The sequence below is a fragment of the Panthera onca genome, chromosome F2 (assembly GCF_046562875.1).
Source record: "Panthera onca isolate mPanOnc1 chromosome F2, mPanOnc1 haplotype 2, whole genome shotgun sequence".
NCBI lineage: Eukaryota > Metazoa > Chordata > Mammalia > Carnivora > Felidae > Panthera > Panthera onca.
Window position 1 is genome coordinate 81,683,294 of NC_138356.1, and position 23,936 is coordinate 81,707,229.

The 23,936-nt window shown below is 57.9% G+C and overlaps 1 protein-coding gene across 11 annotated transcripts in view; it reads right to left on the minus strand.

The window, feature by feature from the left end:
• Window positions 1-23,936, minus strand: part of TSNARE1 (t-SNARE domain containing 1) — a 151,603-nt gene that overhangs the window by 118,570 nt on the left and 9,097 nt on the right. For 9 of the 11 annotated variants that reach the window (XM_060611428.3, XM_060611426.3, XM_060611424.3 and 6 more), the window contains exon 2: window positions 16,276-16,396. The exons of the other annotated variants lie outside the window; for them this stretch is intronic. In XM_060611428.3, coding sequence (XP_060467411.2) covers window positions 16,276-16,285 — 10 coding nt within the window. In that variant the 5' untranslated portion in view covers window positions 16,286-16,396. The remainder of the gene's footprint in view (window positions 1-16,275; window positions 16,397-23,936) is intronic. 11 annotated transcript variants of the gene reach the window in all.

Here is a 23,936-nt window from a genome sequence, read left to right on the forward strand (position 1 = left end):
CAGCTCCCCAGAGGAAGCAGCTCAAGCGGGGTCCAAACGGGCGCAGGAAGGACTGGCCGACTGGGTCGGAAGGGAGGGGCGGCCCGCACACAGGGGAGCCCGGGGCCTGCCAGAGGAGGTGACAGAGACTGGTGGGGGGGGGGCAACACTAGGGACTCCCAGCCCAAGCCCACAATGTGCCCAGCACAGGGAGGGCAGCAGAAAGGGACAGAGGGGCTGAGCCCACAGCACCACTGAGGGGCAAACGGAGGCCACGGGGGCCACCCTCGGCTGCATCCGGGCAAGCAAAGGGCAATGAGCAGCCCACCTGCAGAGGCAGGGAAGGGAAAAGACCCCCAGCCTGCCGCCTCGTCTGGCCCGCAACCTCCTCTCGCCGGGTACCGCCCGCAACATGTGCCACCAGTGTCTGCTCGGCAGACGGGGGGGTGAGGCTGCCCCACTGCCAGGGCCACAAAGAGGCGCCCCAGCCTGAGGACCAGAAACACCAAACACCAGTACCTGTCCTGGGCCCACTGCTCCAGCCCCTGGGGGACCCAGAACCCAGCAGGGCCCCCCCCCCCCACATCGCTGGGAGACAGCGAGGGGCCGTGGGCACACACTCAGGTCCCCCAGGCGCCCTGTGCCCGGGCTGCGCCATCAGCTTCCTCCACACCGCTCCCACTCAGCCGCCCGCAGCCAGTTCGCGCCCCGACCCTCAACGGGCGAGGGCAGGCGGCAGGCAGCGGTGGAGTCAGACAGGGAGGGGGGGCAGCTGGACAAAGGCCGGGGCGGCCACCGGAGGCCCAGGCGGGCGGAAGCGGCAGCAAGGCCCACGGGAGGGCCGGGGGGGCGGGGTGGGGGGGGGATGCTGTTGGGCCGCAGTACCCAGGAAGGGCCCTGGACCGCCTCGGAGCTGCCGGAGGCCACGGGAACACTGCCTGCTCCCGAGCAGGCCTCCCATCGAGCGGCTTCCTCGAGCCGCCGGCTCCTCGGACCCTGCGCCCCCAGGGCTGGCGCCAGGCTCGTTGCCAGCAGCCTGAGGGAGCCATCTGTCCTTGTAGTGCCCAGATCCTGCTTTTGGGGCAGCAAAGGAAGCGGGGGGTGCCAGGGAACGCCCCAGCAACACAGCCCCGCCCCCAGGACAAAGCCCCTAGGCCCCAGAGGAGAGAACAGATGGACAGCAGGACGCCCCCGGACCCTGGTCGGGAGAGAGCAGCGGACACAGCTCCAGGCTGGAGTCCAACGGCCTGGCCTCCAGGGCCGGTGCCAGGGCCAGGACAGGGCCGGCTCTGCCCCGGACGGGCTCCCGAGCAGGACATGACCTCTGCCTGCAGCTTCCTTCCATCGGCCTGGGGCTGTCAGAGGCAGGGGAGTCCCGAGACCCCGGCTGACCTTGCTGGCAGCAGAGAAAGGACAGCATTTTCTAGACTGGGGTAGCCCTCAAGCTGGAGGGGACCCCAAGGATGGAGAGCAGGCGTCTGTTTTCTCAAGTGTAAAATGGGCAGCTGTCCAGCCCTCAGTGAACTAAGCAAGGAGTGAGTTCATCTTTGGGTCTCATTCCCTGGACCGCTGACCTGCGCTGTGATGGGGACACAGCAAACTCAGCATCACACAGTCCCCCCTGCCCGTGGGCCTCAAGCTCCAGCTGGGCACAGACAAGAAAGGAGGCAGGAGACCGATGCACCATCATGGGGACCCTGCCTCGGTCCCACCCAGACTTCGCCCTGCTGACGGCCCTGGGGACCTGGCCCTCAGGCCTGGGCTCTGGCCTGGGGCGCTGTCCTTCACCTGAGTCCTCGCCCGTCTCTACCCTGCTGCCCCTCTCTTGCCCTTCTTCCCCACCCCTGCACAACCACAGCCCTGGTTAATCTGCCTTTCCAGGCAACACTGCACCCGCCCGCCCCTCTGAGACCCAAGTGGGTGTCGGGCCGCAGTGGCACCGGGACCCCCCTGCCCCTCCCTGGACACATGGCGAGCCCTTCTCTGGGCACAGTGCCGGGCTGAGGGACAGGACCCAAGCCATGACCCGAAACGTGTCCAACACAGAGAGCGGCAAACGGGCACCGGCTCCCTTCAGTGCCTGCCGTGTGAGGGGTCAGCAGGGAGGCGGGGAGGCTTCCTGGAGGAGGCAGGGCCGGGTAGAAGAAGAGCGTGGTACCAGGCGGTGCAGAAGGAAAGCTGGCCGGGGCCTCCCCCCACCGCCCGGACCGTCCCGCTGCGAACCAGGCAGCTCACCTGGCCGCACGCCTGGCACGACCGAGGAGGCCCGCTGGGAGGGGACCCGAAGCCAGCGCTGCCCCGCGCACGGCTCCGCCCTGGGCCCAGCCGCCAACCCCGGCCACGCCGCTCCGGGGAGGCAGGAGCCCCAGAGCTGCGTTGCTCAGAGACCGCAGCGCGGCCCCCGGGGAGGGCAAGGCTGGAGGCTGTGATGCCCAGTCCCGCCCACGCTGCTCCAGGCAGAAGCCGGGCAGCCCCGGCTTGCCGATCGCGGCAGGCGGACACCACGAGTCAGCCCAGGGGAGCAGCGTCAGGCTGGGCCGCTACCCTCTGCGCCCGCGCTTCCCTTGACGGACTGCTGCCCGTGGGCCCCCCAAAATGCCTGTCTCACCAACGTGCCCTCACGGGTGCTGCGGAAGCCAAGCCGGCCTGGAGACCCTGGGCGAAGGCCACGACGTCACAAGACCCGGCTACCCAGCACACTCGCCGATCCGGGCACACCCAGCACCAAGACAGGAGTGTCACGCAGGCAACGTCCGGGGCGCGTCTGGAGTCACAGGCAGCCTTGCGTGAGGACGGACGTCTACCGTGCATCCGTGGCAGGGGTGGGGTCACCTGTGCCGAGTACTCCCTGATCCAACCCAAACCCCAATTTTTAAGATGACAACACTGAACGCACAAAGAGAAAGTGACTTACTCCAAACCACAGAGACAGGCAGGACCTGGGAGCCGGCCGCCGGCCCTCGGCACCCTCCCCCGGCAGCAGCAGGAGGACACCTCCCCTCAGCCTGTTTCACCTCTGCCCAGCACGCTTCCCCTCCCCAGGGAGCACCACTCGACCGGAGCTTGGAGTCTCCCGTTTGGATTCAGGTTTCAACATGCACAGGCCTGTGCAGGTCGATGTCACCACAGGCATGGTCCTGTGTGTGTGTGTGTGTGTGTGTGTGTGTGTGTGTGTGAGAGAGAGAGAGAGAGAGAGAGAGAGAGAGACGCTGGTTACTTCCTCGCTTCCTCGCTTTGTCTCCCCACAGCAGGAAGCACACCCAGCACGCTGATCTTGATGCTAAAACACCATTCTTCCCCAAGAAGAACTCAGACTCCCTGGAGACACGGCTGATCCCAGGGCTGGGGCAGAGCAGGGAACAGATACACCGGGAACAGGGTGTTCCCGCTCGCTCGACAGAGCGGGAAGTGCTCCAAGGTAGGTGGGGACGTCACCAAAGGACGCGGGAGCCGGTGGGAAGGCTTCCACCGCCACATCCGGGACAGTCTGAGCCCCAAAATAAGTAACAGTAATGAAGGATTACAATCATTGCACAAAATAAAAACCCACGGGTCCACACGGTCACAAATAAATAAATGAGGGAAAAAAGGAAAAGCTCCTCCTTCGAGCAGAAAGCCGATAATGCAGAGGGAGTGGGGGAGGGGCGGCCGTCACGACCCTGATTCAGACAAGCGTGTCCAGGGTGCTACAGCTGCCGGGACAGGTCTGCTAAATGAGAGGCCAGTCACACAGGCTCCAAGATCTTCCCCAAGATACCTGCTAATTAAAAATGGAAAAATTATAACTTTTCAGAGGCAGCTGGCAGACATCCCCTTAACCAAATGATCTAAGTGAACACGGTCACCGCGCACGGAGGAGCACGCGACAGCACCTCCGCGATCCACGCCTCCCCCCCCCCGCCCGCCGAGGGCCTCGAGAAACAGCAGAAACGACCAAACTGAGAAGCCATCTACTCAATAACTGACCTGCCATCTTCACAAATGCAATCTCGGGACACAAAGACCAAGGGATCGTCCCAGAGCAAAGGAGGCTGAAGACACGTCATCGCTTAAACTAACAGGCGGTCCTGGATTTCTTTTGTAAGAAGGTGCTATGAGGACAATTCACAAGCTCTGCCCCGATGAACACAAACAAGATCCCGGGACGAGAGCTGCACCTGTGTCACTTTCCCGACTGGCACTGCCGCGCCGCGGTTGCGTAAGACGGTGTGTTTGAGGACCAGGGAGCATCCTGTCTGCCGCTCACCATCCAGCGGTCCAGAAGGGAACACGTACGTGTGCGTGCACACACGCACACACGGAAGGACAAAGCCAAGGTGGGGAGGGGCACCGGGGTGCACACTGGACGTCTATCCATCTGGTAACTCTTCTGTAACCTACAATTATCGTGCCCCAAAACTTGTAAGTTAAAAATAAAATAGGGGCGCCTGGGTGGCTCAGTCGGTTGAGCGTCCGACTTCGGCTCAGGTCACGATCTCGCGGTTCGTGAGTTCGAGCCCCGCGTCGGGCTCTGTGCCGACAGCTCGGAGCCTGGAGCCTGCTTCGGATTCTGGGTCTCCCTCTGTCTCTCTCTGCCCGTCCCCTGCTCATGCTCTGTCTCTGTCTCTCTCTCTCAAACACAAATAAATATTAAAAACCGAAAGAAAGAAGGAAAGCAGAGCACACGTACGTGAGTGAAGAAACGTGCCGTGTCCACGGACGGACGCTTGAGGCTGGGGAACCAAGGCACTGGCATCAGCGTGATCATGTATTTTAAACGTGTCCGAAAACCAAGAAGCCCCTCCCGTTTTAAGCACGATCCATTAGACAACTCTTAGGAGAAAAAAGAAAAAATACAAACAAAACTTTGGAAATTTCCAAAAAAGAACCAAACAGTGAAAACATCGCACAAACACATCGATAAGATACATTTAAGAGAGTGACCAGAGGAGAATCCACGACATTTTGTGAAAAAAGGTGAAAACAAGCAAAATTCTTAGTTTAAGGGTTTGGAAAAAGCCATGCGTTTACCCACGCACTGCCAGCTAAGGTGCCCACCGCGCACAGCGCTCCGAGGGTGGAGGACGGTGTGCCAGGAATGACGTCGACTTCTGTGCCTGCCGTCCGTGTCCCCTCGGCTTGCAGCCGTCCTCTGACCACAGGCCCGGGGGGCCTGCAGCAGCTCACGCACAGGGGAGCCACGCGAAGGGAAGCACGGAGAAGCGCAGTATCCCCAACACCTGCCTCCTGCCCGCCTTTGCTTTCCCGTGAGCTTCGTGGGCTGTTTCCACGTCACGTAAGCTCACGTCAGTTTGATTTCCTGTTATTTGCAGCCCAAGATGTTCTAATGAATACATCTACCCTTAAAAAAATAAGTTAAAAAAAGCAGTAAGATAATTCAAGAGTACCTACAGAAACAACATAAATAAAAGCAAATATTAACGAGGTAAGAAATGGAAAAACAATAGATCTGACTTGTGAATCAAAACCCTATTTTCTAGACTACTGACAAAGGAGACAACCACTAACACGCTCAAGAAAAGAGGGAGGAAGCAGAGATATGTCATGTGAAAAATTAGAAAGAAAGAAGAATCGCTGAAACAGAAAAAAGGTTACGGAATCGCAACGCTGTGCTTTCCAACGTCTACACGCCAAAGTGGTGCAACACAGATGAAAGGGGTTGTGTCTCCGGAAAGTGAGGTTCGCCAAAAGTGACCCACCCGAGACAGCCTGAACAGACGAATCTGGAGAGAAGAAATAGAAACCGTTATCATAAAGCCACCCCCACAGAACACCAGGGCCAGATGGTTTTGCAGGGGAATTCTGCCACATTTCCAATGCTCCATAAATTATTCCGGGGCGCTGACGATGGAGGGAAACTTCCCGACTCTCTTCGGTGAAGCACGTAACATTGGTACCGAAACCTGATAAACGCGGTCCAAAAACAAATGGCGAACCGGTTTTGCGTTGATGTGAAAACACTCCATAGGTTACTAAGAAAACAAAGTCCAAACCCCCAGGTGTTTCTTTCCTCCTGAATGCAAAGCATATTCAACGTTAGGAGCCTGCAGCCACAGCAGTGGACCAGAGGGAAGCTTACAAGCTGTCCACAGATGGCCACCAAACCCTTGACGGAAACAGAGGAGAACTTTCTGGAGATGATGAGGTCAACGCCCCTTAGATAGAAGGCCCAGGAGAGGGCAGAAGCACCGCCACGCCCAGCATTGCCCAACGCCGGCCCACGCGGCCTGACGGCAGAGGCCACCGAGGGGCGACAAGGAAACAGAACGCACGGTCTCTTTGCCACTGACACGAGGGCATGTGTGTAAAACCCAACCTGAATGCCGAAAGTCAAAGATGCGGGTGTTGCGGGAGGGTGCGAAATTCGCCATCAGAGGGCAGGAAACTCCACACACGGACGCCGGTGAGAGGACAGAGCAGCAAAGACACCACACCGACGACGAAAAGGACAGGACACCCGGGAACACACGTGCAGGAACGAGAGAGGAACCGGGAAGCATGAGTAAGAGGAACCTGTAAATCACTCCAGGGGACAGAGGGGCAGAACCGCTCCAGCAGAAAGAACCCCCTGCTCCCGGATGGGACGACCCGGCCTCGTGAAGATGTCCACTGTCCCACCCTGATAAAAACCCCAGCGAGCTTCCTTAGGGAGCTCAGAGGCTGAGGGTGAGTCCGCGTGGAAAGGCAAGAGGAACAGACGATATCCAGGAAAACAGCAAACAAACTAACGGGAAGGACCACTATCCCCAGACCCGACATCCTGAGAATGACGGGCGGGCAAAGGCCACGACACGGACGGACCTGGAGAACATTCTACGGGCAGAAAGGATCCGGCACGGAAACAACACAGGTGTGATTCCACTTAGGAGACACGTCCAGCACGAGCAAATCCATGGGAACAGAAAGCAGACAGGTGGCTGCCGGAGGCTGGGGCAGAGGGATGGGGACGGACTGCTCCTGGCTGTGCGCTTTCTTTTAGGCTGGCGAGAAGGTTCTGGAAAGAGAGAGTGCTGACGGAGGCACAGCTCTGTGAACAGTCCAAAAACCGCTGGGCTATCCGTTTCCAAAGGGTGAACTTCAGGGTATGTGAATTCTCTCTCCACAAAGCTAGTACAGCAAACACTGGAGCGCCTCCATAACTGCCACTCTGTGCGTGAAGACGTCAACCAACGGAATAAGGAAGTGTCAAGACAGACCCATGTACACACACACGTGCAGCAGACAAGAAATGGGGATTCTCAGCTCACCCGAGCACAGGGAAGTTTCCTAAGCAGGGTGCACAATCCCAACATCGTCAAAGGAAAGACCGCACACGGGACGGGCGCCCTGCCCTCTCCCCAGCCTCCGGGGTGCTGGGGGGACAGTGAGCCTGTGCAGAGGCCTCCGAACACTAACTAGTGAGCCCTCCTGCCACTTCCCTGCTGTCTCCTGTCAAGGCACACTCGGCGAGGCCACCCTGCGGGAGGGCCTGTGGGGTCTAAGCGCCCGCCCCTGCTTCCGCTTTCTTCCTGTTCTCTCCTCCAGGCCCCTTGGCCACTCAGGCTTCCTAGCACTTTCCTCCCTCACCCGTCTGCGGGGACTCTGGGCTCTCAAAAGACACGCGTGCGTGCATGCGTCTGTTCTGGTGCCACAGGAAGGAGAGACGGGGAGACGGGAGGGCGGTGCCCAGGACCAGCTCCCTGGGAAGAGCCCCCTCCGGCCTTTGAAGCAGCTACAAGTCAGACCGGGCTGGTGTCCAGACCGTCCCCACCCCCTTCAGAGGTCAGGGCCCTGGGAGCCCAGGACCCGGCCCGGCCTCACACCAATGGGAGGCAGGGAGACGACAGGGACAACCCGGACCCTCCCCCCGACACCTACTTGACCCCCAACGTGCCCAAGAAGCCACAGCAGAGCGAATATAATTCAGTGACCACCGCCCTCCAGGAGGAGGCCAGGGTGGGGCTCAGAGCTCCCGCCAGGACTGTCCATCGGCCACCGTCCCCGGGACCTGCCTCAGGCTGCGGCGGGAGCCCAGGTCGGTGACAGGTGGGGACTCGGACATCAGGGACCCCAAGACCACCACGCAGCAGAGGGCCTTGGCCCTGGAGCTCTGCGGGGCAAGCCCACCAACAGGTCCTGCTGCCACGCAGGGATCTGCCCCAGCACAGGCTCTTGGCCGCAGGCTGGCGCTCCAGAGACGGGCCACCAGGCTGAGCCCCGTAGGCACTGGGACCCCTGAGGCGGAGGCAGGGAAGCAGACAGACAAGAAGGAAGGAGGGAGGACTCAGCACACAGGGTGCACAACACAACCCCGCAAGATGAAGCAGCAGAAAGAGAAGGCAAACCTGGGGCGGACTGGGTGGGGCCGGTCACCGGGGACATGGCTTCTCAGCACCTCACTTCAGAAGTGGGAACTCCGTGAACCGAGGCCCCTCAAGAATGCTCTCAAATGAAAACAGTTTGAAACGGGAAAGAGGCACTGGGAGAGGGGGCAGAAAGAGGCCAGACGGCAAAGGGGGACCCCCGGGGCCCCGTGCCCTGCCCTCAGGGGGCCTGGAAAGGCCTCTGTGGCTCGCAAACCCACCAGACCGTCACCGCCACACAAGTGCACGCTGGACACGACCCGCGGGGCAGGCACCCAGACACGGGAGCTCCGGTCCCCTTTCCACCAGAAACACGGGTGCGAACACAAGGCGCGACCCGGGAACACCTCGCCTCCAGGGCCTGCCCAGCGGGGGCCCCCCCACCTGGGTGGCGTGGCCAGAGGACAGCACGCCTGGGGCCACGGCACACCGGGCCCCATTCTCCGTGCTCCAAGACATCTCTCGGGGCCGCCGGGCACCCACAGTGCACTCCGCATCCGGGGCCCTGTGACAACATGGGTGATCTCCCAGCTGCTGTCCACCCTGTGCCTGTGGGGGGCAGGGACAGGTCAGGATCACCACAGAGCAAGGCAGTGTGGGCAGCAGCAGGCCCGTCCCTCCTCGCCTCTAGGCCCCTGCATAAGACATCCCCACCTGGGGAAAGAGGAAGGTGGGCAGGGGGAGGGGGCGGGTGGAGGGGAGGTGGCGGGTGGAGGGGGGTGGGCAGGAGGAGGGGGAGGGGGCAGGAGGAGGAGGCAGGTGGAAGGGGGGGGAGGAGGAAGGGAAGGTGGAGGGGGAGGTGGGCGGGAGAGGGGGCAGGTGGGCGGGGGGGTGGGCAGGAGGAGGGGGAGGTGGGCAGGTAGAGGAGAGGGGGTGGGTGGAGGGGAGGGGGCGGTGGAGGGGAGGGGGCGGTGGAGGGGAGGGGGTGGGCACCCAGGCAGCACAGGCCCTGGGGCGGGCACCAGCTTCCTCTCTCCTCAGCATCTGCCAGGCAGGCCTGGTAGCAGCCAGCCACAGAGCCACCCGCCGGGCAGTCCATGATGCGTCTCCGGCCGAGTCCCCGCCCCCACCAATCTGTGCCGGCGCAGGGGGCACAGTGTCTCACAGCCCTGATCCTGGAGTGAACACATCAGATCATTCACACCGAAGACACCATCGCACCCACCGGCCCACGTCACCGTCCTCGCGGCACGGCCCCAAAAGCAGGAGCCTGCTTCCACCCCCGGCCCCCACACCGGGGGTCCCACACGGGAGACACGGCTCGGTCCCTACCAAGCCCAGGCCCAGGCCACAACAAAGGAAGAACAACGTGTGGACGGAAGAAGGGAGGAGGGGGGACCCCAGGCGGGAGGCTGGTGACCAGCTCCCTCTTTACAGGGCAGCACCAGGCCCAGGCCCCCACGTGCCACTCGCCAGCCTTGTGACAGGACAGAGCCGATCCTGTCCCCGCTGTGTGCACTCCGCATCCCGCAGAGCCGCCCAGGAGTGAGTGTGGGACAGCGGGGCAGCCGGGGCCACAAGGAGCGCCCGTCCCTGCCATCCCTCGCAGGGAGCCTGAGCCCTGGGGAAGGTGCGGGCGACAGGACAAGTTGAGGACCAGAGGCCCTGCCACCCGCAGGGTGCAAATGAGGAACGCACAAACCCACCAGCGGACACTCCGGCCGACAGTCCACCTGCCCTGGGGAAGCAGGGGCTTCAGGCGGCCCCGTCAGGACCCAGGCCGGGCAGGGGCGCAGCCGCAGACCAGGGTCGAGGAGAAGTGACTGCTGAGCTCACAGCCACCCGCAGGGGCCCTGCCCGACCCGCCGTCCTCAGCAAGGACTCCAGGCACACGGAGGGATGGAGGGATGGAGGGATGGAGGGACGGAGGGACGGAGGGACGGAGAGACGGAGGGACGGATGCTCACCAGAGTTCACACAGGCGCCAAGGAAGGGGCCCTCCCCTCCCGGAGCTCACCCCTCCCCCCACCAGGCCACAGTGTCCTCCCTTACCCCGTGCTTGACACACTGGTGAGCCCAGAAGATCTAGAAGACACCAAGCCAACTGGTTCCTCATCTAAAACCTAAACAAAGCTAATCCAGAAGGACTAAAGGGTTGAGGATTTAAAAGAATTTTTTTAATGTTTATTTATTTTGAGACAGAGAGAGAGATAGAGAGAGAGAGAGCATGAGCAGGGGAGACACAGAATCGGAAGGAGCTCCAGGCTCTGAGCTGTCTGCACAGAGTCCAAAGTGGGGCTCAAACTCACGAACCGTGAGATCGTGACCTGAGCCAAAGTCGGACGCTCAACCGCCTGAGCCACCCAGGCGCCCCAAGATTTTAAAAACGTATTAAATATAGAACATTAGGGGCACCTGGGTGGCTCGGATGGTTGAGCATCTGACTCTTGGTTTTGGCTCAGGTCATGATCCCACGGTCTGGGGATCAAGCCCCACATTGGGCTGTGCCTGCTCGAGATGCTCGCTCTCTCTCTCTCTCTCTCTGCCCCTCCCCTGCACTCGCTCGTTCTTTAAAATAAAACAATAATAATAAAATAAAAAATAAAAATAAATAAAACATTAAAGCAACCCAAAAGACACATCTCAGAAATACAAAAGTAACGTTAAACACACACACACACACACACACACACACACACACACACACACACAAGAAAACACATTTGGCAGCGTATTAAATTTAAAAAAGATTTTGTAAATCAAAATGCAACAGAGGCAAGATTAAAAGGCAACAACGCTGGAAAAGACCCACACCACAACGGGACAGAGGCTGCTCACGTTCACACGTCAGGCACCCCTACAAACTGATCTTTTAAACACATTCGAGGGTGATGAAAAGCAGCAAGGCTGTGTGCAGATAACCCAAAGAAGAAACGCGCACGGCCCAGTCACCCGAGAAACAAGCCCGGGGGAAACCACAGGCGGGTGGGTCGGTGTCCCCGAAGAGACAAACCCGCACCCGCCCTCCAGAAGATGGCGGGCCTGCAGACACAGGACACCCGGGGACGTCGCGTCACACCCGGGAAGCCAGACCACGGAGGGTTCACGTGGTGCGACAGCACGCATGTGAAATTCTAGAACAGGCAGCACTCGCGTCTGGTGCGGGGGGACCTGCCGGCGGGCGGGAACGTTGACCACGGCGGCGGTGGCGGTTTCACGGGCGGACACAGCCCTCAAAACTCACCACGCCCGGCGCAGGAGAGCTGAGAGCGTCGCCGTCCGTCAGCTCTGTCACGGTCAAGGCAGCCGCGTGGAAGAGTCGGATGAACCTGCTGAGACCGCCACCCCGGCAGATGAAGCGGGACAGCCGTGAGCGCCACGGAGAGCCACGCGAGGGCGGATCCCACTTCTACGAAATGTCCAGGACAGACGAGTCTATGCGGACAGATGCAAACCAGGGGCTGGCAGGTGGATGAGAGACAGGAACGGGAGTGACTTCTGTGGGCCGGGGCTTTCCATCTGCAGGGGTGAAAGCGTCCGGCAACCACAACCCGTGAGTGTGCTACAGCCGCTGAAGCGCACGCGCTAAATAGGTGCCCTGCGGGGGCGCAAATCATACGTGTAGGCGGTCACAGAACTGCTCGGAGCTCTGCGGCTGAGTGGCAGGTCAGGGGAGGCCGTGGGCACATGAACCGCGCTTGGGTCCCAGCACCCAGGGTGTGAGCCGCTGGGGCTTTCCGAGTTCTCTGCCAGGCACACGTCGCTTCTTATTTTCGGGAGAAATAAAACAAATGCCCTCACTTAACCAGGCACACACATCAGCGCTCCTGGGCTGGGCAACAGGGCAGGACGACGGGGAGGACAGGACGGTTTCAGGGGCTGGAGGGCGGCGGTACGCGCAGGCATCCAGGCCACGGCACGTGTCAGCCTTGGTCACGGATGCGCCCCCGGGGCCGGAGCGGCGAGCTCGAGTCCTTGTGCTGGCTGAGGGACCCCTGGCACTCCAGCACCGGGCACAGGCTGCCCGGTGCCCCAGGAGCTGCCCCGGGCAGCAAGGACCTGGAGCAGCCAATATGTGGTTCGACATAGCGCGAACCTCTGCAAATGGCCCACCCCGTGTTGTTCATCTCTGCTCCCTGGGAAAGACGTTCACTGGGGACACTTGGTCCCCACCGGCCACGGCCTGGCCCGGGATGAGTCCAGGCCGACCCCCGATTTGGTCACCAGCGGCAAGTGGCTGGGCCACACGGTGAGCGGCCCACGGCCGGTGCCCCATCTCGGCCGCTTCTGCATCACCGGCACCTGGCCCACTCCGTAAATGTCTGCAGACGAGTTATTCCCTCCCGCAGCCGGGTGCCGGGGCCATGAGGCACCAAGGGAGCCAACTGGTGGCCAGGCCCAGGTCCCCACGCCTTCTCCTTCCCACACCCAATGCACCCTCCAAACAGGAGCAGGGGCGGCCGTGGTGGAGGTCAGGGCGTACGCAGGGCTCGGGGCTGGCGGCAGTGTTAGGGGAGCAGAGGCAGGGAGACTGAGGGCTGGCGCTTTCCTTCTTTTCCTCCACGTGGTTTTCCTGACAGTAAGAGCGTGGACACAACCACCTTGATGCGACAGGCCCGACAAGACCTTCCCAGACGTTACCACCCGACTCATTCCCACGAGGCAGGCACAGCCATCACCCAGGTCTTGGCCACAGGAGACCCTTGGTGGAGGCCCAGGGGGTAGAACTTGCCCCAGACCACCAGGCAACTGGGCAGAAGCAGGTCCCCCAGCCGTCTGTCTGCCAAGGTGGGCCCGTGTGTGTGGCCAGGGGGTGGCTGCCGGCTCCCACGGATGCTGCCGCCTCAGGCCGGCCGGCCGGCCAAAACCCAGAACCCCTCCCCGAGGGGAGGACACGGCAAAAGAGGTGTTGGGGAATCGTGACTACTGATGTTCTTGTTTCCTTCCGCGGGAGAGTTGGCTGCGGGCCAGGGCGAGTCCCCTCCCACGGGGACCCGGGCACACACCCTCACCTCTCTAAGGTGCATCTGGGCGCAGAGACCCGGAGTCAAAGAGCCCCAGTTCATGCTCTCACCCACTCTCAGGCCACCATCCCCCTGACCGATTTCTGCCCTGCCCCCCCACACGCCCAGGCCAAACGCTCGGCCCCACGCACACGTGCGCCCGTGTGCACCACAGAGCCAGAGGCAGAGGAGGCCAGCTGGGGGAGCTGCGATGGCGCGCCTCGGAGCGTTGTTATAGCAACGTGGACTCCGCGTCACGCAGAATGCCAGCCAGGCACCCCAGGCACCTCGCGGAACAGCGCCCAGAACGGGCCACGGAGCAACAGAATGGCTGACGGCACCGAGGGGCGGTCAGGACACCAGCCGAGCACGCCCTTCTCTGTCTCCACCTGCCTGCCCCGCCGCCCCCGCCCCAGCCCTCGCTCCCCTCTCTGGGAAGGCCACAGGAGGCCAGCCCACCGCCCAGCTGCCTGCTCCACCAGCGGAGCCCTCGCCCAGGATGGTGGCAGCAAAGGAGCAAGAAGGCAGCCTGAGTCACAGGGGTGGGGGCGGAGCCATCCACACAGCTGCTCGAGGCCCAGAGACTTCTGACAGGGGTGGGGGCAGACAGCGGGGGCAGGGTTGGAGCGGGGGCTGGGCTTGGGCACAGCTGGACCGGTCACCATCTAACCCTCGGACCCACGGCAAGGGAACCTTAACCGTCATACTTCACAGCTGGGAAACTGAGGCTCGAAGAGAACAAGAACTTGCCCAGGAAGCCCTATCAGAGGCCGAGGCAGGATCCAGACCCAGGTCCCTGTCCTGCCAAGGCCTGTATTGGCCCCACCCCACTGGGCCTCCGCCATCGGACCAGACCGTCAGGCTGCAGCTCAAGCCGTTCCGGGGCGTCACACCCCAGCTCTGCGCACAGAGGCCAGTGAGGGAAGGACAGCCAAAGCACCAGCAAGAGCCGCCGGCAGGACGGCACAGCCCCAGGACCCCTCTGTGTGGGACCAGGCGCGGAGGGGCCGAGTCCACCGGTCACAGGGAAAGGGGGCAAGGGCACACAACAACCTCACTCGTGACGGCACCCCCTGTACGACCCCGTGCCCAGAGCACCTTCCCCCTCAGGGAGGGAGGACGCAGGGCGCTGGGAGCACAGTGAGGAAGCCCTGTGTAGGGGGAGCAGGGGAGACGTGGGACGGGGCCTTCTCCCAGCAGGCACCGTCACCACCACCAGCGCCATCAACACCGTTATGTGTCTAGCTTCACCTCCAATCCCGCTGTCCCATCACACTGTCCCAGCAGGAGCAGCCCCACAGCAGCAGGACCACCAGGAAGCCCCCCCGGCACTGCCACCTGCCATCACCCCCACTGCAGTGTCCTGCCTCCCATGAGCCCCCAGCCCCAGGGCCACCGCCCAGGCCATCAGCAGGGATGGGAGGCTGGTGGCAGTTTGTTGTTTTAACGGGAGGAACTTCAGCAGGGTACCAGCTGAAGAGCAGAGACCCGTGCGGCTGGAGGGGGCAACGGCTGCAACAGGATCTCAGGGAAGATGGTGGGGGGAGAGGGGCTCCCCTCTAACTTTTAGAGTTAAATCACAGAGGGGTGCTACCACTCGCCCAGGGTGGCAGGCAGCAGGCACAGGCCAGGGCCCCCAAGCCCACACTCCACCACAGCACTGAAAACACAGACCCACCCAAGAGGGGTCTCCCGGTGAAAGGAGAGCTTTCCCTCACCCCCAGCCCCCAGCAATACCCCACAGCCCTCCCCTGACTGCACGCCCCAGCTGCTGGTACCGAGTGCCAGGCCAGTGGCTCTGACACCAGGACAGACCTGCACCTCCAGCCACTTGCCCCTGGGGTCTGGGGTCTGCAGGGAGGAGGCATCCCTGTGGGCAGGATGGGCTGCCCGGGACGGAGGCACCCCCACTTCGGAGGCTCCCGCAGGGACACCCTGGAGCTGTCCACAGTGCTGACTGCAACAGGCCCACTCAGCTCCGAGCCCCCACAGGGCCAGCCTCTCCAGCCTGGAGCTCAGCCCTGCAGGGCTGGTGGCCCTTCTGTCATGGCAGAAGGGGGCCGGGGTGTGGATGAGTCCTACGTGCCAGCACCGGAACAGGCACGGGAACCACACCGACCTGTTTTCCTTCCCACAGTCTGGATTACTGAATACAAGGAAATGAACCGAGCATAGTTTTTCCTATTTCCTCCCAGAAATCACATTACGATGGTGAGGAGAATGACCCTCCCCCCACCAAAAGGTAATCAAACAAAAACCTTAAAACTAACTGAACACTTCGTATTCAGAGGAAGTAAGAAATGACTACAATTTGCAGCCCTACAACATAGGAAAAACCCACAAAGAGCAGGTGAGCTGAGCAGAGTCCTCACAGGAGGAAGTGCAGGGAATCAGAGTGGCGGGGGAGGGGGGGAGCAGCGCAGGGGCAGGTCTCGGAAGGACCTCACATTCCCTGAACGCCACAGACTAACCCTGAGTCACTGAGAACAGAGCCAGGCAAGGAGGGATGTCAGAGGCAGCCCGAGAGGCCGGTCAGGCTATGTCAGCACAGCAGCCGTGACTATGGGGAGAAGTGCCCAGATGGGTGGCCTGTGGGCACAGGCTGCTCCCCTCTAGGCACCCCCTGCCCCACCTCTCTGAGAAGGGGGCAGGGAGAGTCTTACGAGGACTGATCCAGGGAAAAAAAACAATTTGTTCCAAAATGAACAATAAAGTCCCAAGAGCCAAAACAATACTGAAAAAGAACAGAGTTGGAGGCCTCATACTTCCTGATTTTAAAACTTACTACAAAGCTACGGTCATCAAAACTGTGGTGTCGGCATAAATGCTGGCATAAAGACGGACACACAGACCAGAGGCAAAGACCAGAGAGGCCAGAAACCGACCCTCACGTATGCAGTCGAGTGATTCCAACCAGGGTCCAGGACCACTCAACAGGGAAGACCAGTCCCTTCAACACACAGCTGGGAAACTGGACATCCACACGCAGCAAAACGAAGCTGGACACTTACCTAACCCCATACACAAAATTAGCACAAAAAAAGATCAAACATGGGAGCCGAAGTCTAAAACTCAAGAGAGAAACACAGAGCAGCAGTTTCGTGGCGCTGGACGTGGCCGTGGCTGGTCAGTCTGGCACCAAAAGCACAGGCAAAAGAAGAAAAAAAAAAAAAAAGATGAATCAGACGCCATCAAAATTAAAGACTCTTGTGCATCAAAGCACACGATCAGCAGAGTGAAGAGGTAACCCACAGACCGGGGACAAACGTTTGCCAGGCATGTCTGATGAGGGATTAATACTGAGCATATAAAGAAACTTCCTAAAACTCAACAACAGAAGGGCCAGTCCTATTACAAACGGGCAAAGGGCCCCGCACAGACATTCCCTCGGAGAAGACGTGTGACGCGGACCCACGCTCGACATCGTGTGTCAGAGAAACGCAGGCCACGGCCACAGCGAGGTGGCACCTCACACTCAGAAGGACGGCTACTGTCAGAACAACGCAGGAAGCAACAAGAGTTGGAGAGGATGTGCAGAAAGGGAACCGCATGCACTCCCGGTGGGTGTGCAAAATGACAGCATTCCCACGTGCCCCAGCAGCTCCACGTGTGGGCAGATACCTAAAGGAATTGAAGGAAGGGACGGAAACCACGTTGGCAGTGGCCAGAACACGGAAGAAACTCAAGCGTCTGTGGACGACGGGTGGGCAGATGTGGTCCCTCCACCGCGCTACCGCTCAGCCTTGAAAAGGAAGGAAATCCCGACCCTCCGGCACAGATGAACCTGGAAGGCACGGTGCTAAATGCAAACAGCCAGACAGCAAAGGACACAGGCTGCGTGACTTCACCAGGAGGAGGTCCCCGGGGGCCTCGGGTTCTGAGACAGGAAGTAGAACGATGGAGGCACGGGCTGGTGGGGCGACGGGAGCTGGTGTGCAACGGGGACAGAGCTCCAGTTTGGGAAGAGGAGAGTTCTAGAGGTGGACGGTGGTCGTGGCTGCACAAGCTTATAAACGCATCGAATGCCACAGAATGATACACTTAAAAGTGGTTGGAGTGGGTGGCGCCTGGCGGGCTCTTGATCCCAGGGTCATGAGTTCAAGCCCTACACTGGCTGCAGAGTTCACTTTTAAAAAAATGATCATAATGGCAAATTTTATGCTACGTATATTTTACTAGAATAAAAAAAAAAGATTCTAAAACTTTTTTAAAAAGACCAGTGAAAGAATTGCCCAGCATTGATACAGACACTAACGAGGTGGGGGTGAGGGACAAAGAATAGAGCAGGGACACCTGCCGAGAGGTGAGGGACACCCACACACCCCACACGAAGCAGAGCAAAGCCCTGAACTGCAGAGTCACAAGCACTTGTCCCTACGTGGGAAGTCGACAAGCAGAGTTGCAAGAACTGACTCAGAAAGAGAGAGAGAGAGTCTCGGCCCAGAAAACAAAGACAAGGGTCACAAAGGACAAAGACAAGAGAGGTGACCCGCTGAGGACAAAAGAAAGACAAGACAGCCTCAGGAAGAAAACAAGCTGGGCAGGCCCGGGCGTCCTCCGAGGGAGGAGACCAAGGAGGGGCCTCTACAGGACGTGCAGAGGTCAGAGGGTCCCTTCAACACGCACACAGGCCCCGCCCATCAGCCATTCTGAAAAAGCAAGTGCAGGGCAACCCTCCGCCTTCGGGGGGGGGGGGGGGGGGGGCCGACGGGAGCATGATGAAAAGGGTGGGGAGCACCAAGCAAGCTTCCCCGTAGGTGCAAGACAGACAGACGTGGGGCTGGAGAGACAGACAGAAGGCAAACCACACAGGTGAGTGTGGAGAGGGGATGGAGGAGGAAGGGGACAGGAAGGGAGGTGGGCGAACCAGGTCCTCGCCTGGGCAGGAAGAGCTCCGAGGCAGAGGACGGACGGACCGCCGACGCTTTCGTGACAAGGTACAAGTAATAATGGCACGAAGGTAGAGCCGAGGAAGGGAACCAACTGTGCTGACCACACCCGAGTGAGGAGAAGAAAATAACAAGGCGCATCATCACAGCCACGACTCGCGGAAGGGGTACTTGTTCCTCGCTGCCGTCGAGCGACGACCGCGGACTTGGCGGCAGACCACAGATCCGCGGTCTCAGTGTCTGCAGGTCAGGAGTTTGCCTGGCCGCCTGCGGCTCTGGGAGGCGGCTGAGACCCCTGGCTGAACACGGGTCCGTGCGGCCACAGGGCTGCGGTCAGCTGGTCAATCCTGGGCCAGAGGCGCCCCCCCCCCCAGCCCTGCACCACAAGTCCTTCTCACTCTCAGACTCTCTCACTTCTCCCTGGACAAAGTCCTCTGCTTTTAAGGGCTCAAGGAATCACTTTCAGCCTACCCAGATAATCCAAGATCAACTCTTCCTTTTAGGGACCACAACCTTAATTACACCTGCAAAGTCCCTTTCTGCCCTAACACACTCCCAAGTTTCATGGCTTAGGGTGGCTCCACAGGGTTGAAGGGTTGGGGGGGACGAAGACAGCAGGAGATAATATTCTGCTTGACACAGAAGGTACTTAATAAGGTGGTCCCCACACACAGAGTGCTAATGCCATTACGTGAGGCAGCAAAACAAAGGGAACCCTTACGGCAGATACAGACTCTGCCTAAATGTCAGAACTATACAGACTTCAAAAAATAAACAGAGAAGAAAAACACACCAGAGAGTAGAAGACGTCAAACACACACACACACACACACACACACACACACACACACAGAACATGAGAGAACTTAAATCAAATATAATTGATCTACCAACTATTGTACCTTAGTTTACCTTCTCCAGTGAAATTAAAAAAAAAAAAAAAGATTCTCAGATTGGATCACACAGCCAAATGCAACTTCATGTGGCACATAAGAGACACATCTGAGGTCCTTCAAAAGGGTCAGGAATAAAAGGATGTGCAAAGGCATACCAACAAATGCAAACTAGAGGAAGCACCATTTGTCACGACCCGAACGCAGGCAACACAGAAATGGGACGGAGAAGGGCACTTCATGATACTAACAGGTGCAATTGAGAATAAAAATAAAATAGTTTTAAATAGCCGTGCCCCACGCCACACAGCAGCCAACATTCACAGGAGAGACAAGGAGAAAGAGACAGAAATGTGCCAATGGCAGAGACCACGATTCACTCGCCTTGGTCCACGGCAGAGCCAGCGCACAGGAACCAAGGAGACGTGTGACCGAAATGACACCACTGAGGCTGTGGAACTGACTGGTACACACATCAGCCTCCATACATCCAGGTTCGAAAACAGAGCCTCTTTCCAAGCACCTGTGACACAGTGACAAAAACAGACTCCACATTAAGGCCACAAGGAAAACTGCATAAAACCCAGAAAGTCCAAAAGGGAACAGTCCGTATTCCCTGATCAAAACGCAACTAAAACTTTCGTTAATGACAAAACCAATGACTCAAAAGGCACGTCACTTGGAAATTTTAAACCTTGCTCCTGAACGATCCTTCGACCAAACAGGATAATATGAGCCAAAATCACAGAGCTTCCAGCAGTGATGATACAGAAAACATATTTGATCAGAACTTAAGAAAAAGCTCTTCCACGTGAAACACTTTTTGGGAAAGAACATAAGCAAATGAATCAAGCATACAAATCAAACACCGAAGAAAACGGACAACCTGAAAAAAATGAAAGGAAGTTTTAACTGTAAGCGAAAAGTGATGAGTTACAAGGCAGAGAAGCAGAAAAATGAACTTAACGAGAACATCTTAAAGCCGAATCTGTGAAGAACAGCGAGAGTGATAAAGGAATCGCTACGGTCGGCCCTTGAACAAGTGGTGTCCAGGCTTCAGGAAGGCTTCCAGCCAGCAGGCGGCCATCACTGGCCGAGCCTCTGGGGAGGCGCAGGTTACACACAGATTTCTGGCCGTGCAGGGCGACAGTGAGCCCACCCCCCACTGTGTTCAACGGCCAAGTGTAGCAGCTAACCCAACCAAGCAGCGGTGGGAGCAAACGGGAGGGAAATAGCCCCAGAGACCAAGAAAATTAAGACTCATAAGAGACCATTTTCCTCGAGTCTATGTGAATTAATCTGGCAGCCCGGGTGAGACTGATATTTTTCTGGGAAAATGTGTGTGATTTAGAAGACTGACCCCAACAGAGAAAACTTAAAAAAGAACTCTCTTTCTTAAAACGGAAACAAAACAAACCGACAAAAAAGCCCCAGCCCCCTCCCCCACAAGCTTCACAGGGGAACTACTTGCCCCGTAAAGGCCTCGTAATTCAAAATAAAAATAATAAAAAGTGAAAACACCGTGTAATTCAATATTATCAAACTATTCTTGAGAACACACAAGACTTCTTTTTTTTTCTATTTTTAACGTTTATTTATTTATTTTGAGGGGGGCAGGAGGGACAGAGAGAGAGGGAAAGAGAGAATCCCAAGCAGTCTCCGTGCCATCAGTGCAGAGCCCAACACGGGGCCCGACCCCACGCACCGTGAGATCATGAGCTGAGCCGAAATTAAGACAGGCTTAACAGCCTGGGTCCCCCAGGCGCCCTGAGAACACCGAAGATTCCTAAGTGACCTTCACGAAGCAAGCGCAGCACTGGTACCAAACCCCGAAGAAGGCACGGATCCACCTGACTTGTAACGAGCAGCACACGGACGCTGAAGTAAACGAGAGCAGGAGCACCGGGCGGCCCTTCCGCGCATTACGTATCAGACCGCGCGATCACGTCCACCGGGTCAAGAGCGCACCACCCTCAGCGACAACACCAGTATGGGGTCTCACGTTTACGTACCCAAGGAGAGACGTGCTGCGACTGTCCCACACATGATCTTCAGAAAGGGAACTGACCGATTTCAACGGTGATTTTTGCTTCAAAAGGAAAAAACACAAGAGAAAGGACAGGCTCTTCCTGGGCTCGTGACACATTTGTACCTTACTCCAAAAGCCACGCCCACCAGGCGCCCATGACAACCGCAGCTAGTCACTGCCTAACAGTGCGGGAACCGGCCCGCACGACTGGTAACAGGCAGAACCCAGGGACAAGACTGGAGAGGGAGGGGTACACAGCACTGCCTGCTCTGCCTGGACACCTGAGAACCCACGATAACCACACTAAACCACAGGACGGCCCAGCGAGGTAGCAGGGGACCGAGTTTTATGCAGATACCGACAGGATTCGCACACGCTCATGCAGACAGAGGACAGCACGGAAAAGTCTCCTCGCGGTAAAAAGGCCAAAACGTCCTGCAAAGAAAGCGCGGCGATGCTGAAGAACGCAAAAGGGGACCAAAACGAGTGGGAAGATAAGCCACAGCTCGAGCGGAAGTCTCGGGATCACAAAGATGTCACTCTCCCGAGTCAACTTACAGCTTCACCACAAGTCCGACCTGAAACCAACCTGAAACCAACCTGAAACCAAGCTGGTTTGGGGGTTCTGAGTGTGCGCACGTGTGTTTGGTGGACGGGCTGGGCAAACAGACAAGCTAATTCAAAGTCCACATGAAGACAATCTAGAAAACGCCCCCCACAATTAGGACAGACGAGCACTGTGTTCTCAGAGATGTGAAAACACACAGTAAGGCGTCAGTAACTGAAGCAGCGTCTACATCTGCACACGCGGACAAGGGAACAGCTCGCAGAAAACAAACACCATCAAGTCAACAAAGAGCGAAAAGTTGGGAGACATCACACGCCTGGACTTCAAAATACATCACAAAACCACAGAAGTTAGAACAGTAGCAACTAGCATGCAGACAGACATATGGACCAACACAACAGAGAGCCCAGGAATAAACCCACACAGCCAACTGACCTTCGACACGTGTGCCGAGAATACACGGCAGGGAAAGGACAGTCCCTTCAACGAAAGGTGCCGGAAGCACTGAAGCCACACATGCAAAAATGAAACTGGAGCCCATCTTACACCGTGCACAAAACCAACTCAAAATTAAAAATGCAAATGTTTATAAGACCCAGACTGTAAAACTCCTAGAAGAAAGCCTAGGGGGAAGCTTCATGACATCGGTCTTGGCAACGACTTCATGGAGCACAAGACAACAAAAACAGAGAAATGTCACTTCATCAAACTAAGAGGCGTCTGCAGACCCAAGCAAACCATCAACAGAGTGAGAAGGCACCCAAGGAACACGACGTGTGCAAGCCAGAGATCTGATGAGGGGCTAATCTCCAAACCATACGAGGAAATGCCACAGCTCAACGGTAAAAGATAATGACATAACTCAATTATAAAACGGGCTGAGGACTTGAACAGACATTTCTCCAAAAAGACATACAAATGGCCAACAAATACGTGAAAGGATGCTCAACACCACTAATTACCAGGGAAATGGAAGTCAAAACCAGTATGAGATACTACTTCGCGTCCGTCAGGATGACTATCAAAAAACCAAAAGCTACCAAGCGTCGGGGAGGATGTAGAGAAATTGCAACCTGTACACACGGTTCATGCAAAACGGCACGGCCACTGTGCAAAACGGCATGGGGCTTCTGCAAAAGAATAAAACTGGAACCACCAAATGACCCAGCAACCCCACGTCTCCGTATTTACCCAAAAGAACCGAAACCAGGATGTCGCAAAGAGAGGGCAGCACTCCCGTGCTCACGGCAGCACCCTTCACAGGGGCCGATACAGAAACCACCTCCACACCCATCCACAGAGAAACGTCACCTCCACACCACGGAATGTTATTCAGCCTCGAAAAAGAAGGAAGGTCTGTAACACGCGACAGCACAGATGAGCCGTGAGGACGCTGTGCTCGGTGCCATCGGCCAGTCACAGGACAAACACTGCACGGCGGCATTACACGACGCATCTGAACTAGCCAAATTCATGGAGTTGGGGGCACGGTGGCCGGGACTGAGCGGAGGGGGAAACCGGGAGCTGCTCATCAACGGACACAAAGCTTCGGAGTGAGACGAGTACGGCCGAGAGATGGGCTCTACGACACCGGGCCTCTGGTCAGCAACACGCTCCATACACACCTGCATTTAAGACTGCAGGCTTCGCGCTGAGTGTTCTCGCCGTTAGGAAAAAACACACCTTTGAGAAAAACCTAAACAGAGATGGGAATTCAGGGCATGACTAAGCTAGAACCTAAAACTGGCAGGGTAAGACCATCGGGATGGGACTCCTGCTGCAGCATCTGGAAAAGGCTAGTCGGACTCGTACCTCACACCACACACCGTAACAGACACACGGATGGAAACTTTAAAAATAAAACCGCGAACACTAGGAGAAAATTGCATTGCTTTGTAAACGCGAAAAGCAGCCCTTGTTAACTATACTCAAAAGCCAAAGCCACGATATAAATGTTGATGAACTGAACCACAGAAGAGCTTCTAGATGGCGAAAGAGAAACAATAACCAGAGAAGGCAAGTGACCTAATGCATCTGACACTCAAAGAGCTAATTTCCATAGGATATAGGAAAAAGATCAACAACACGCTTTGTAAAAATGAACAAAGAAACAAAGTGCACAAACAAAATACAAATGACTCTTCGATGCATAAAAAGATAGCACACCTATTCCTAACGAAGGGAATCCAGACGTGTCCCTATCTGAAGCTTGCTCGCTGCCAGCACGGAGAGCACGGGGGCAGTCGGGCGCCTCTCGGCCTTCCCGGGGCACAAAACACACTGCGCTCGGGAA